This window comes from Micropterus salmoides, unplaced genomic scaffold (assembly GCF_014851395.1).
Source record: "Micropterus salmoides isolate LMB-PRFRI ecotype aquatic unplaced genomic scaffold, ASM1485139v1 Ms_hic_scaffold_18, whole genome shotgun sequence".
In the NCBI taxonomy this organism is placed as follows: Eukaryota; Metazoa; Chordata; class Actinopteri; order Centrarchiformes; family Centrarchidae; genus Micropterus; species Micropterus salmoides.
The window spans coordinates 20,224,257-20,240,836 of record NW_024040928.1 but is presented as its reverse complement, the minus strand read 5'-3'; the positions used below and the strand labels follow the sequence as shown (position 1 = coordinate 20,240,836).

At 39.1% G+C, this 16,580-nt stretch overlaps 1 protein-coding gene across 1 annotated transcript in view; it reads right to left on the bottom strand.

Moving 5' to 3' along the window:
* Positions 1–16,580, bottom strand: part of rngtt (RNA guanylyltransferase and 5'-phosphatase) — a 100,753-nt gene that overhangs the window by 20,043 nt on the left and 64,130 nt on the right. The window contains exon 12 of the mRNA XM_038727869.1: positions 16,314–16,382. Coding sequence (XP_038583797.1) covers positions 16,314–16,382 — 69 coding nt within the window. The remainder of the gene's footprint in view (positions 1–16,313; positions 16,383–16,580) is intronic.

The window sequence follows — 16,580 nt, the reverse complement described above, 5'->3', positions numbered from 1 at the left end:
TGCAGGAAAACCCAATCCCCAAAGAAATTACGGACAGGGAAGATTTGTTGGGGATAAATACATATTAAAAGCTTTAATGGAACAAAGGTGACGCTGCGGTTTGATGAGTAGCATTTTTCAACTCTGCAGACTTAATGGCTGAGTAATTTCTGAGCTGAGCAGAATTTTTAGGCAACAGTCGTAGTTAATGAACTGAAAACCCTCATACAAATTAGGCTCCATTATAATACACTGTTGGTATCTAACCATCTAGAGCAGCAAGACGTGGAAATGAATTGATATTATAAAAATGAGTCTCTGGATATAAACAATGAAATGCAAACAAGAGTTTATTAAATATTTAAGTATTCCACATTTGAAATGAAATGATTATACCTAGAAAACTGCACAGTGGGAGCACAAGGACAGATGTGTCAATATATTATAGACCGACAAATTACGATTCAACTTGATTAATCTTCTCACATCAATACTGTGGTTCAATGTGCAGCAACGTATGGCACATAACCAGACAAGAAGCTTTCCTCAATCACGTTTATTATTTATGCATGCCTGACATTTCGAAGGACATGAAACAAGTGCACATGAGAAATGTAAAGGCATGACGGGTGGAGGCGGGAACAGATGATCAGGCTCTGTCACTGTCAGGTTGCCCAGTAACAGAAGTCTACTCCAGGGAAATGTGTGGAAAACAAGACAGGATTCCTCAGGAGAACGTGCGCTGTCACAGCATAAGACCAAGTAAGGGGTTCCTGGTTCCACCCACGTATGCACCCCATGGCAGGACTTTAAAAAAGAACTTTAAATCATCATTGGCAGAAAGAAACACTACTTACATAAAAACTACATAAAAAACTACTACTCCTCCACAAACACAAGGCCTGGTGTCTGAGTTTGGCAAGCTGTTGGACTTGCTGAATAGCATGAAAATTCACGGTGCTGCACTCTGTTGAACACACAAGAAGTGACAGACAATAGTTGTATGAAGAATGATACTGGAGAGCTTGAGAGAAAGGTCGACTATAAATCTTTGTCGACGTGAAATTTCATTGTCGACGCATTGTTACATAGATGCCGTTTAAGGAACTTTTCTGGTTGTGTATTTCTAACTGCAATGCACTACAGGAAGTGCTGGGGGCAGTTTGGCTTCCACTGTCTGCCATGACTGCTTGACTGTTAGACTTCTCACGAAGATGAAGCATTCATGCGAAAGATGTGAACAGCAAAATGGCTTTTGATTTTTTTAGGTTTTGTACGCTATTAAATCACTAAATACACTTTGAGGCGAGAAATCAACTGTGTAGGATTTGAATATTGGTAGTTTTAACAAAGTTGATGGTGAATCGAAAATGTGCTCAAATGTTTTCGGGGTTGAGAAGCTCCACAAGTGCCGTGAGGTTAGCGGTGCCAGCCGGCCAGCCAGTCACACCCATAGAGCCTGGTCCCAGTTACTCAGACTGCTGCAGCAGCAACAACAGGGGAAAGGCAGTGTTTCCTATACGTTCATTTATTTGTGGCGGCCTGCCACAATATCAACGCTGACCAGCACACACTAATTTTATTTATTTTTTATTTTACTAGGCCTATTTAAAATCTTATTTGATTGCTGATCACCGCCTTAGTGCATTCACGCAGCGCATCCTCTCACTCGTCTCTCTCTCATAAACACCGCAGCACAAATCTGTCCAACACTGGCAATGTCGGAGACCCAGCTTTAAAAAAGTTATTTGTAATGAGTAATGGTTTAAAGTACATCAAGGAACATCTGGCTCGTGATGTAGCCTACAGAACATTCTCCACTGAGTTATTGCCTAAAACTTATAAGCACTTCTGGAAAATAAACTCCAGAAGTATTATGAAAGGGGACTGTTGCTTTATTGTTCTAAATAGACATTACATTGTTAGTGGTTACTGGTTATAGTACTTGCTTTTAATTTGCTTTTATTTTATATAGTTCCAAAGCAAAAATCTTTGTTAAACAGTTACAAGTTTGTATAAATCACTGAATTATACGAGTAGCCTACGCTGTCTTGTCTTCTTCCCTGGTTTCCCCCTGGCGTTCATTCTGAATAGTAAACCTCGTTCACTTCATGGTAACATTAGCTAGTTAGGCTGTGTGTTGGAGATCAGTAATTCACTTGAAAGATATTTAATTAGTTAATCGGTTTGATTAGGGTTAGGGTAATAATTAAATAATAATAATAAATAATTAACAGATTAGTCGACTACAAAAATACTCATTAGTTGCAGCCCTAGTGAAGTGGGCCTGAGTGGTGGTTTTGGAAAGTAAAAAAACAAACAAACAAACAAAAAACGAGGCACGAAGTCCCTGAATATTTCTGATGTTGGAAAGGGGGGTTGCAAATGCTGTTAGATCAACAACCAGTATAAATAATACTTAACTAAAACTTTGGAAAGGGCATTCTGTAGAATGAGTACTTTTATTTTTCACCCTCAAGTACATTTTGCTTCTATGCTTTAACTTAAGTATCAGTTTGAAGGCAGGACATTTACTTACCACAGCAATCACCACTGTGGTATTGCATCTGAGTATTTCTTCTACTATTGCCAAAAACTGCACTGTAAGATACCACTAGAGGTAAGTGATAAACTGTATTTTTTTGTGATTTGGATGAATCTACACAAAAAAAATCAGATGTTCCTACATCACTGAAAAAGCATTTCTTTGCAAATAATTTGTTTACAGCATAATTTTTAGAACAAAGACATATATATGCTAAATCACAGTTCATATCTTAAAGTTCAAATTAAATTTAACTGCTTTAAGCCCTGGATATACTTGCTTTTAACTACGTGTTTGCAAGATTGCCGCAAGATGCAATTCTGCACATGAACGTGGGGGAAGTATGTCTCCTCCAGGTACATGCAAAATATGCAGGCAAGTATGTGAACAATGCCGTTTGCATCGCCGACGCCTGTCCACACCTACACATCATTAAAAAGCAAGTATATCCAGGGCTTTAAGGCCCATTTATACTCCTGTGTAGGGTCTACGTGCGTATCTACGCTGTAGGCTACGCACGTAGCCATGCATTTATACATGTGCGTAGGTGTGTCCGTCATTCTGCAATTACACCCCCAAACGCTAGTCGGTACTATCACTACAGTGTCCTCCTGTGTTAACTTTTGCTGGCCGAGCAGGCTAACTTCCAGTTTAGTGCTCCACTAACATAAATGGGGGTAAAAATGTATACGTGCGGTTCAAGGGGGTAAGCCAGAGAACGGACTGTGAAGCCGACCAAAGCCAGCATGGAGGGATCCATGTAGGCCCAAAACATGACGTCAAAATCCTGACAACGTCGCACATGAGAGATGTAACTGTATTGCTTAGATTATAAAGTCTCGCCAATAAAAAACAAACAAACAAAAAAAAAAACTATCAGAGCAATCAGAGACGCTGCTTTGGTGTTTGGCAGGTGAACCTTGTAGGTGGGCTTTAAACGGTGACGATCCGAGTCATGAGCCATGAAACTTTTTGTTGGCGCATTTATACAGCTACCAGAATTATGGTGTTTCTGCAGTTGTTCTACGTCATTAGACCACGGTTATGCTGCGCGATCATGCACAGTAGACGCTGGTGCCAACAGGAAGCGGACCTGTAGTAGTATTTTATTGGTCCAAAACTGGCTTCACTGCTCTCCATTCAAATCAGCGGGGTGACTTCGTCCAGTAATATACTGTCTATGGTGCGGCTGGTGTAGCCTTTTCAAATGTTACCGACCGAATGGATCACATTCTGATAGCGAAACGAGTCATTTTGCTCGGGTTGCAAAGGTCAAATATATTGATTCACTGTCTGCTACAACATACATATCTGCTCTGTAAAACCACAGTCGTGTTTGCCTTTGAGAAAAAAAAAATTAAAAACCAAATGGGAGATATTTCTTTGTTTCATGATGGCACCCCCTAGATTTGTATTAATTCAATGGAATACCTTTAGATATCAGTCTACGTAGCCGGAGACCTTGTTTTGATAGAGCCAACCAAATCTGACAGCAGCCGGCTAAACAAAACAAAGCCCACATACTCTGAACAACCCACATTAGCTTTCCTGCTAAGGTCCCCTTTAGTTTGCAAGGTAGTTAGCCAAGTAGCTGCTCAGCTGCATCTAAATTTACCTGCAAATGTCACTTCCCACCTGTTGTGGTTACTCTTCAAGACCACTAACACGCTGCCTGCCCATGACATATCGGCTACAGTGCAGGTTTGTTTACTTTCTCTCTTGTTCCTTACTGTGTAACACCAACAGCCTGCCAGCTGCTGTCAATCAAACACACTCTTCAAGCAGTTTTTTTCTTCCTTTTAATGATAACAAACAATTGTTGACGTTATTTTTGACAACAAAAAGGGATGACTAAAAGTCATTTCAGTTAGACTTTATTATAACATACTACGTGGGCACTGCTATGAAATGAAAGATATCAAGAATAATATGAAAATTCTGTCCTGACGGCAAAGTCGAGATGACTTAGACTGGTTGAGTCCAAGGCAGGTTTACTTTGTCATTTTAGGTGTAAAGTGAAGGGAACACGAGTGTGGAGTGTCCTGCTTTTGTCTGCAGTGGTGCTCTCCATGTGGGAGGCGGCCTTCATGTGCCTTTGAAACCAGCACACTCAACAAAGGCTTTTCACCACAGTTAGCTAGGGAGCAGGAAAAGAGGGCATGTCTCTTTTGAAAAACTGAGTACATCTTTTCTTTTGAAAACGTAGGTGTGGAAAGGAACATTCTTCAATGCAGTTAGTTATGCTATGCTGCACAGGCATCAAAATAACCTCGCCAAATGACTTATCCACTTATGTAACAAGTATAATATAATAGTATTATAATAAGCTCTAATTCAAAATGAAATACATTCATGTGTCTAGTGATTAAGTCCTCCACAACTATTGATCAGACATAAATGAGCCAAATAAAAGAATGAAATGAAGTACTAAATTCTGGCTATATATATATAAATAAATGATGTACAGTATTTGAGTAAAAGTCCAAATTTGAGGTACTAGTACTTTACTTGAGTATTTCCATTTGATGCAACTTTATACTTCTAAAATTCTACACTTCAGAGGCAATAACATTAAAACTTTTACTCCACTGCATTTGTGTGACAGTTCCTATCTGGTAAAAAACATGTTGTTGTTGGTGATTTTTATAAACCGAAAGACTAAATGTTCCTTTATGGGTTGAGAAATTTACCTACTTCTTACACTAAGTCAACTATTTCAACCTCCCTTTGAATTAGCTGGAAAATGCAAGGTCACAAAGCTGAAACCGGCTGTTTTTCTGAACTCGTGAAAAATTGAACTTTTAAGAGATAGATGGTTCTCACAGGCCAGTGAGGCTACAAACATATGATGATCTTATAGAATATGAAGGATCTTAATACTTCTTCCACCACTTGCAAAACATTTGTCTGGTTTATGTGCGTCTTCACTGGGGTAAAACAATAACAGGATGGATGAGGATCTGATGATGCTGGTTCCTAAAAATGCATGCTAAAATGTGTGCTACATACTCAAGTAAAGTGAAATTTGCTATAAATGAGTCCAAGCCAGCAGAACCATGGCAACAACCCCATAAAAACCCAATCAGACTGCAGATTAAATAAACAGGTAACCTTCAAATGTATTCCTAAATGAAAAAGTGCTGCCAGTTGCACTCGCGCTTACTATTGCTAGCCATGTCAATAAGTGACTGCACATACAAAACAAAAGCTTTATTACTGAGGTGCAAAACATACCTTCAAACCCCAACCTTGCATTCAGGAACACATCTCTCATCAATCAAACTCATTTTCCTTTAATGATGTTGCACTGCACATAAATTGCTTATTTCAAGTTAGAAATTCAGAGGTTGATGGAAGGAAAAACAGAGTGAAACATGAACATGTGGCTGTATGGTTCAGTTATATATAAAAAAAAAAAATAGAGCATAAATGCCAGAACAAATTACTATGATGACTGTGTAGCAAAGCAATTACTTCAAGTGTATTTAGAAATATGCAAAAATATTTGTGTGGTGATGGATAACTCGAGAGCCATCCCACAACAGGCTGCAAGGTCTAAAAAAACTCTTCAGCCGTCATGAAAGCAGTGACTTTAAAATTGAGTTAGTGAGGAGTGGTTGGAGATGAATTATTGTACCTCCACTATAAATATACCTAAATACAACTGGATAAAGAAAACCAACCCAGTTAAAATTCAGAGAATTATGAGGAGAAGCACTATCTGGCAATGACATTTTTGTTTTTCTTCCCAGACCGGCTCCTTTCACGCAAAACTTTTCACAATTACCCTCTGGGTTCAGAGCTTTATTCCGTTTGTTGAAAATACATATTTTGTTATCTGGGTGAACTGAACCTTTAATAAATATAAGAAGGTTTTCTGACGGCACTCCTCTCGTTCCTGTGGGCATCATTATAGACTTATCATTATAGAAACTTGCTGGTCTGACATCCTATCCTCTCTCAATTTAAGATAACATTTAGTTTTGGTATTACAGAAACATGTTATCCCATCTTATCTTAGGACTGGAATTTAGTTATTAAAGAACTGCCTTAACTGAAGTTAGGCATCCCGTCCTTAATTCAAAATAACTTCCAAAAATGGCACCACCACTGTTGTTATGTCTGTTTGGCAATCACAATGAAGATAGGGAACAACATGAACAAAGAAGTATTATGATTGAAAGGCTACACAAACTGTATGATGACACTTTCCCGGACCATATATCGACTGTCAAGACCATTAATTTGGAAACTGATCAATATGCTATGTCTTCCCAGAAACGTGGGGTTTCCTTTTCCTCCACTGACAAGATTAATGCCTCTGACTCATCGCTAAAATTGTATGGGAGTGCCTCTTGAGGAATTGAGTTTAAAGTTCCAGTTAAGATTTCTTTAAGTTATGATAAGATATAAGGTCTGAGATAGGACAGGAAATAGCCATGGGTTTAGGAATTGCTTCAGTAATAGGAAGACAGGGCTTTTCTTATCTTGGAAACTTCAGGTAAGATGGGACAAGCAGTCAGGAAATGTTTCTGTAATGAGACACCTGCTTCAAAGTTTCAAAGATAAGACTTTCCCTATGTTTGAAACGTAAGGTAAGATAGACAAGCAGTTAAGGAAATGTTTCTGTAATGATTTTCTAACCGGCAACTATTGTTTCACTTTCTCAGCAACTTATATTTGGTTGCTCCTGGCTCCTTGAATGTTTCTCTTTTTCCAGGACTCTTAATTCTGAATATGAGAAACTTAGAAAATTCTGCCACCTTTCAAAAATAACAGCAAGATGTGACTCCAGGCGTGACCACCCGTATAAGCTGTGCAAACGCAGCTCAGCTGACTTTGCAGTTTTCTATTTCTACTTCCAACTAAACCTTTTTGGTGACAAAGATAAAAACTCAAAGTAGTCCACAAAATTGCCACCTAAGACTTTCACAAGCAACTGCATTTTCAAAATACCCTGAAGTGGACACAGAAAATACAAAGCTCATGAATGAAAAGACAGGTCGGGTTCATGTAATCAATCATACATCACATTTTACTGTTACTTGACAGGTCATCAGACAAACAGCTTTAAAACAGTGTTTGTTGATATTGGAAGGACCAAACTGTAGCCCTTCTCTGATGCCAATACTGGGAAACAAATAACCTGGGGGGAGGAAGATCAACTATTAAAATCTAGGGAGAGAGAAGTAGACGGACAATGTGACAAGCTATTGACCGTCTGTAGATCAGAGATTTGTTACCCTTTTAAAGTCCAGGAATAGCCAGGTTGTATTGGATCTAGTACAATCCATATTTCCACAGGAAGAAATTGGGCCCTATTATTTTCACTTTGCCTCAAAGTATGGGGAGGAAAAACGCTGTAGAAAACACTAAACCAGAATCCTAAAATATGGAACCACTGCTCTTTGTACAGCACAGTATATACTCCAAGAAGAAAATAAGGTCAATATGGTCAAATGGTTATTTTTAACACATACTCTTAGTATTATAATTGATTCAACAATCCCTTTTGAGGATATAATTATGATATTATAATCTTAAGTATGTATTTACAAGTTCATGGTAAAACAAAAAGGACATGCAGTATAAGACAAATGAAAATACACATATATGAACAAGGTACACACAGCAACGCAACCAGTGGAAGAAGGGAGGGGGAGGTAGAGAGAGAGAGACAGTTGGAGCAGGTTGAGGTGGATATGGATGTTAATATTGAGGTAAATGTAGCCAGAGGCACACTAAAATGTCAAAACAAAGAGCGGTTTAGCAGCCTGTAGATTAGACGGCATTTACATGGATATAAACAAACCCAGGAAATATCTGCAGCACAATACTTGAGTGTCTGCTTGATTTCAAAAGGCTGATTGTCCATAATTGTACACATGCCATCGTAATTACAGATGTATTGAATATGACAGACTACATTACAAGCCACCGAATGGCAAACAAAAGCTAAATAAATGTAGAAAGTGTAATTCTATTCTGGAAAAATATGCTTGCTTCAGGGTATGCTTCAAGGTAAGTCCTTTGATTACAGTGTTTTTCCAAAGTCTCAATTTCAATAACAGCTTTTTTGCTCCGAGGGAAAATTATTGTTTAGAGTGCTGCAGTAGACAAAATGCTGGACAAGTCCAATAAATCTGTTCCACAGAAAAAAAGGTCCCTCTGTTATAGCTAAGACACACTGGTTTCTTTGAAAGTAACATTGACACTGTGTGTGTTTGTGTGTGTGTGTGTTGGTGTTTTTTTGTGTTTGTTTTTTTTTCTGGGTTTTGGTGTGAATGTGCAAAATGGTGCAGTGGAATAAAATATTTGCCTTGCAATAAACAAGGTTGAGTAATACAGGGACAGGGCAAAGTTAAATTGTAAATCTTGAGGTAAATGGTCTGCAGTTATGACACATAGACACACTGAAGAATAGCAAAGCCCAAAATAAAATGATTATACTGATTCATGAAGCACATAAAATGCACAATAAACCAATGATGTGACCTCCTAAACTCACATATCTGTCTTAGATCATCTTTCACAATATGATTCAAAAGCCTCAACTTCACTGGGTCCAAAATTGATATGAATCGCGCCTTCTGTACTGACTTGGCTTTTTGAGTGTAGCTGAAATGATTTGAGATAAAATAAATACATTTTTTTTTAAAAACAGTGTAAAGAGAACTCAGTGTAAAAAATCTTCTATGTACAGAGACCACCATCTGGAGCGCCATACCATAAGTAATTCCACCATCTGCGCCAACAGTTCTGTTATAAATTCGAAATCTTTCTGATGTTCCCTAAACAAAGAAAACATATTCCAAGGGCACCATGTGTTGGGTGAGATAACACACCCAGTGACTACGGGCTGCTGCAGTGGCAACCTTTGTGCTAATATTAGTGGAGATTCACAGCCGCAAGACAGGGCTGAGATTAACCCCGAGATCACCCTAATCCCATTCACACAAAAAGAGATTAACACTGCGTAGGTTAGTGAAGAGATCGACAAAATCAATGACTTTGGAAAACAATTGCAACGTGAGCGTTATTGGTCCCCTATAAACATTACTGGATGGTGGCAGTTTTGGTGATAAAATAATTTAAACTCATCCTACTACTCTTCTCAAATATTTAGTTTGACGCTGAAACTGAACCAAAGATCAGGCATCTTGTGGTGAAGCAAAACCCTCCAGCAATGACACTAGTTTTTCTCTTCGACCCAAAACTGACCTGTTAAAATGATTCTTGTACTGGTCCTCCTCACGTATCCTTTGGAGGAAATGTGCATCTCTACAATAAATCTGACTTATTTGCAGGTAGTCAGTTCCTAGTTGGCAACACCTCAATGAGAAAATGAGAAACACCATCAAAACATCAAGGCCTGAGTCTATCTGTTAATATTTAATAAATTATGGTAAATTAAAGCAAGCTAAAGGTCAAAAAAGTAAATGCATTTTAAAAAGTGCATTCATTCATTCACAGCCAAACCTTTCTTTAGTTAAAAAGTGCCAAGTAGCTTGAATGGCCCATGTCCCCTCATATGCCTCCAGCCAATGTCCTAAATTCCCCCTGTAAATATTTGATAACCTCTTGGAAAATACTCCTCTAGCATTTCAGTGCTGTTTACTATTGTAACATCACACTTCAACATTAGGTTTCCTTTCATGTTACGGAGTGAGTGGATGCACTAGCAGAAGGCTACAATGCAATACAATGACTGCAAGACTTTTCTGCTATCCACGTTTGTGGTTTTCCATTATACCAGCAAGTAGACAAAATCAAAACACTGCAACATGGGAAGGACTCTTTCATATCTAAAGAAATTCAAACTCATACAGTTAAAAGACAACTTGTCAAGTATGACTCAGATCTCCTGCCACCATTTCTAAAGAGTATCATAAAGTAGTGATGCTGAGGGCTATGAAGGAGGACTTCTATAACAGACATTAGGGCAGACTATTTTCAAACAGGCCTACAGACATTCCTGTTTACATTATGTGTGTTATGGTGTTGTGCCGGTGGTTAAGGGTTATTACTACAATATAAATGCATCTCTGCTGCTGTGTTTAAGTGCATGCAGAGCCTCTCATCATGATACACTTTTGTTCTCAACAGCCAAGTAAAGTTGGATGAATGGGAATAAAACAAATCTAGTCTAAAAAATTGCTGTTGGTCCTGTTTGTTTTAGTTGTCTCTAATTCTTAAGGCCTTCGCTCCATCTATGCCTGATTCCAAAACCAAACCACCCATAAACAAGCTGTTTAATTGTTTAATGTAGATGCTGTAAAAAAGTAAAGCCACACAGTGTTGCATAATATTTTCTTTCACATCAGATGGCCGACTGTTTGCATCATCATTTATCATCTTTTTTTTTCTTTCCTCGACCCGGCCCATTTGTTTGAGCGCCTGTGCAGACAGGAACCAGCTGCTGACCTTCAAGAGTGTGGAGACATTTCCTTCTGTAAGATTCATGAAACTGCTGAAAAAAAATCTTAATAAACCGTGATTTGATCACAGATTGACAAATCAGACACAGCCAGCTTTAATGGGACACATGGAAAATCTGTCTATGTCTTAATTGAACTGTATATCATACAGCCTTGCAGTGCTGTGAAAGGATTTGCATCCAATTCAAATGTGAGAATTATATAAAAGGGCGGTGAAAAAAGGTACCTGCCAACAAAATGGACTTGTCTGAATGACGACCTGTCCATGCAATCCGTTTTATTGACAAAACACCTCAGCTAATTCTATTCCTGCTTGTTGAATAGCAATCATTTCAAAAGTGCAAAAAGCACCTGCCAAAACAAATCACAAACACTGCCTAACAGTGTATTCTTCATACGTGACTGGGATGCGGATGTTGCTGCAATTTCCTCAGCCGGTTCGATAAATCCCACATTCGTCCTTACATCCAAAGGGCCACAGGGCTTTCAGCATCCTCCTCTAGCCCAGTTGCTCATGATCCATCCAATTCACTGAGGATACTGAGGACATGATGATGCTAAATCAAAATGGCTCAAAAGGTGCACTCCAAAACCATTTTCCGGTCAGGATTGTGTATAATGTTCTCAAAAGCATAATTTGCAGCTAAAAAAAGAAACCAATGATCATACCCTGTTTTAAACTAATTAATTTCTCTCCCCCAAACATGCTTCAAAATAATGTTCAGAAATCAACTGTGGAAATAAGAACACAATCTTATTAGCTGCCCCCTTCTCTGGAAGAGAAATACGGTACAGCACTTTTTCATAAACAAGCAAAAACCAAATATATGAAAAACCGAAGAGGAGGGGAGAGATTACACTGTACAAAAAACAAGAGTGGAAGGATTTGCAAGCACCTGCAAAACTAAGGCATTTAAGTTGCATTATTGATCAAGACAGTGACGCAGTGTCGGAGAGACGTCTGCCCGGAGAAGCAGATCATCTCTGCTCAGGTTACAGCTGTGTAAACCTGCCTCCTCCAAAGTTCACTGCCAGCTCTCCTGAGAACAGTTGCTACCTGATGGCTACAGCCACAGTTATATATTGTATGATAATTACTTCACAAATCACAACAAGAGGGAAAAATGCATATACTTTTTGATACTATGTTGATTTGACTAGAGCAGAATAACTAGGAAACCAAGTCTTCTTTTGCTTTAAAACAACTAACATTCATCTTAGGTGCTAATGTGACACCTGGTAACTTTGCATCCAATACATTAAATATGGAGTAAACATACTTTCAGTGCCTCTAAAATAAAGTTAATTAACACTGCATGTTAATGCCAAATTTCCTCCTGTCCTGTCTTTTAGTTATACTCAGTCTGCCTTTCAAAGCTCCTTCTTTTGAGTTTGTGTTGATCAAGCTAGAGGTTTACTGCTGTAATTCTGATATAAATCTACATAATCAATAGGAAGTCAGTGGATTACATATAGCTATTCTAAAAGAAACATCTCCATATGTTACTCCTTAAAGAGTATTCTTAATTAGAAGTTCACCTGCTTATTCTCTCCCATGGAAATTAGCTACATTAAAAGGGTTTTAGCAATCTTGGTAATCACTATTTATACTGGGGGAGAATCAAATCACCACAGTCACATAGGGCAAAAGAGCTCTGCACTGCAAAAACTCCAACCACAAAAAGTCAAAGCAGGTGTCAAAATACCTGATTTAACATCTCTGATTGGGCTGTGGCCAGCGAAACAAGAGACGTGAAAAGCACCATGCCTGAGCGGTAGGGGCAGCAGTTGTAAACCCTGTTAATTATTTACTTTGACTGAAGAGATGTTACATATCCAGGGTCAGAACAAAAGAGAAACATATGTCCAGACACAAAATGTTAAATATTAAAAAAATCCAGAAATCACAATGTATGATTTTTTAATTTATTTGTATGATACAGCTGCAAATAAGTATTTGAACACCTGTCTATCAGCTAGTTAGTTAGTTAGTCTGCCTTCAAAATGTCCACCTCCACTCCATTTATTATCCTAAATTGGATGCACCTGTTTGAGGTCGTTAGCTGCATAAAGACACCTGTCCACCCCATACAATCAGTAAGAATCCAACTACTAACATGGCCAAGACCAAAGAGCTGTCCAAAGACACTAGAGACAAAATTGTACACCTCCACAAGGCTGGAAAGGGCTACAGAGAAATTGCCAAGCAGCTTGGTGAAAAAAGGTCCACTGTTGGAGCAATCATTCGAAAATGGAAGAAACTAAACATGACTGTCAATCTCCCTCGGACTGGGACTCATGCAAGATCTCACCTCGTGGGGTCTCAATGATCCTAAGAAAGGTGAGAAATCAGCCCAGAACTACACGGGAGGAGCTGGTCAATGACCTGAAAGTTTCCAAGGTTACTGTTGGTAATACACTAAGACGTCATGGTTTGAAATCACGCATGGACACGGAAGGTTCCCCTGCTTAAACCAGCACATGTCAAGGCCCGTCTTCAGTTTACCAATGACACATTTGGATGATCCAGAGGAGTCATGGGAGAAAGTCATGTGGTCACATGAGACCAAAATAGAACTTTTTGGTCATAATTTCACTAACTGTGTTTGGAGGAAGAAGAATGACGAGTACCATCCCAAGAGCACCATCCCTACTGTGAAGCATGGGGGTGGTAGCATCATGCTTTGGGGGTGTTTTTCTGCACATGGGACAGGGAGACTGCACTGTATTAAGGAGAGGATGACCGGGGCCATGTATTGCGAGATTTTGGGGAACAACCTCCTTCCCTCAGTTAGAGCATTGAAGATGGGTCGAGGCCGGGTCTTCCAACATGACAATGACCCGAAGCACACAGCCAGGATAACCAAGGAGTGGCTCTGTAAGAAGCATATCAAGGTTCTGGCGTGGCCTAGCCAGTCTCCAGACCTAAACCCAATAGAGAATCTTTGGAGGGAGCTCAAACTCCGTGTTTCTCAGCGACAGCCCAGAAACCTGACTGATCTAGAGAAGATCTGTGTGGAGGAGTCGGCCAAAATCCCTCCTGCAGTGTGTGCAAACCTGGTGAAAAACTACAGGAAACGTTTGACCTCTGTAATTGCAAACAAAGGCTACTGTACCAAATATTAACATTGATTTTCTCAGGTGTTCAAATAATTATTTGCAGCTGTATCATACAAATAAATAGTTAAAAAATCATACATTGTGATTTCTGGATTTTGTTTTTTAGATTGTCTCTCACAGTGGACATACACCTACGATGACAATTTCAGACCTCTCCATGATTTCTAAGTGGGAGAACTTATATATATATTTTCCTCACTGTACATCTACAGCTGCTTTTATCTGGTTCAAACAGTCATAACGTTTAAATACGCATCACTTTATGTCCGTGATAGCAAAGTTATGTCTTTGTGAAACGTTAATGTTTCTTGTAACGGAATAATCACAGTTGAAGTGTTTGCAGTTTATCAGGCCTGACATAACAGTATTATAAGCAATACAATTAGCCTATTGTTGCAGATGAAACATGATTCACAGCTGGGTTAGGCTATAAATAAAATAAAGTGTCTCTCTTGCAATTACCCATATGACATGATTTTTGCTTGCTCTGTGCCAACCAAACCACCTTTTTACCAGTTGAAATGTAGTATTGCACTTGCCAAAAAGACAGAATATAGCTTAACAGTCCTTATTATGTATGTAGGTTTATTGTCACAATATAACAAGTTACATGAGTGAAAGTGAGTTTTGTAACTCCCTTCTGCTACATAGCAGACAATATACATTAATAAAGAATCAATCATGAAAAATGGTAAACGGATACCATCATCACTGGAGCAGTGCTGAGGATGAATTAGAGTTTAAGAGTCTGATAGCTTGGGGTAAAAAGCTGCTCTGCAGACTGGTGGTGCGGCAGCTGAAACTTTAGTATCCTTTGGGCTCTGCGCAGGCACCTCACCTCACCAATATCACTGATGCTCAGGAGATGGATACCAATGATCTTCTGAGCAGTTTTAACCAGCCGCTGCAGAGCCCTCCAGTCATGGGCCGTGCACATCCCATGCCAGTTTGTGATGTTTCCAGTCAGGATGCTTTCTATTGCTCCTCTGTAAAAGCTGACAAGAACTTGGCGTGGGAATTTAGCCTTGTTAAGCTTCCTGAAGAAATACAGTGATTTCACTGTGACGCTGATTCTGATTATTACCAATTGCAATAAATTTAAATGGCCAATACAGCCCATATTGCTAATGCACTTTTTCACTTGCCAGAAAACTGATTCCACCTCCCTACTTGTGACTAAAAGGTTCTCAAAATGAACTGATTTCAGTTATGAGCGTTATATTTCAGTTATGGCTGATTATAGCTCACCCAGTCCTTTCAACCTGTTGAAATACCATTAAAAGGGCCAATACAACCAGTAACAAGTAGTTTTCCACTTGCCAAAAAGTGACTGCAGCCTTGACCGTGTGACTTGAATAAGGAAAAAATAGGCAACAAAAGTTTGTCTGGTCAGTTCCTAGCTGGTCAGTGTGAACTGACAGTTGGTTCTGAACATTTTAAAGACTGAAACCTACTACTGCCAACTTTATAATGTAGGTGTTAGTTTGCCGCTGTCTGAGCAGTGTGCGAGCAGCTTAAGTCAACATATTTACCAGAGATACAAATAAGTAAAATAAAGGAGATGCTTCACAAAGTAGAGGTAACAAGAGATTTTAGATACAGATTGATATACAGGGCGCTTAACATAAAAATAATGTGCCAAAGCTGAGTATAATATGCAAAAACCTTATTCAGGATATGTTTTACAAGCAGCATTAAAGTCAATAGGCACTATAGCTAGCCGCAGCCTTCCATATTTCAAAATACCTTCAATATCACTTATATACCCACCTGTCACAATCCTGGACTAATGTTAGTCTAATGTGTGCTATGATATTTCATACATTACACAGTGGAATAATGTCCCTTGAGTCTATCACTTGAGAAGAAAAAAGGAATAGTATTACTGTCACAGATAAAAGTGATTTTCTGCTGTTCTAACACCAAGTAAATCAGTACTCTTACCAAGGCCGTTTCCGTCGTAACACAACCGGCCATGTGTCCGTTTTACTGTGCAGCCTTTTACAGAGAGGCGTGTGTTTATGTGAATTCATGTAGGAGTGTGGTTCCTTTACAAGAACACAGGGCAAGACTGATACAGAGAGTGACAAATGGCAGGTGGTAGTGACAAGCTGTCCGATTCTTACGTAGGAGCTCGGAGGAAGAAAAAGCTGTGCCTGACAATCAACCTGTGGCAACGGGGCTACGGCTTTGAAAAAAAAGACAGATTGTCATATATGATGGAGGCTTACCCCACATGGCTGGAAGATAAGCCCATCGACTTCGTGGCTGACCTGGGACGTGAAGCTGCCTTCCAGTAGCTGAAAAACAGAAGGAGGAGGACACAGTTTCAGTTAAGTAAACTGATAAATGACAAGGTTCAGCAGGGAACACATGAAATGACATTGATTTATAAAGTCAACTAAAGCTATATAGTGTGCCAACATTACCTAACACTAAGAGTTAGCGAGGTATTGAGTTCCAACATAACTGGAAGGCTTTTCCTTGATAAATCCTGC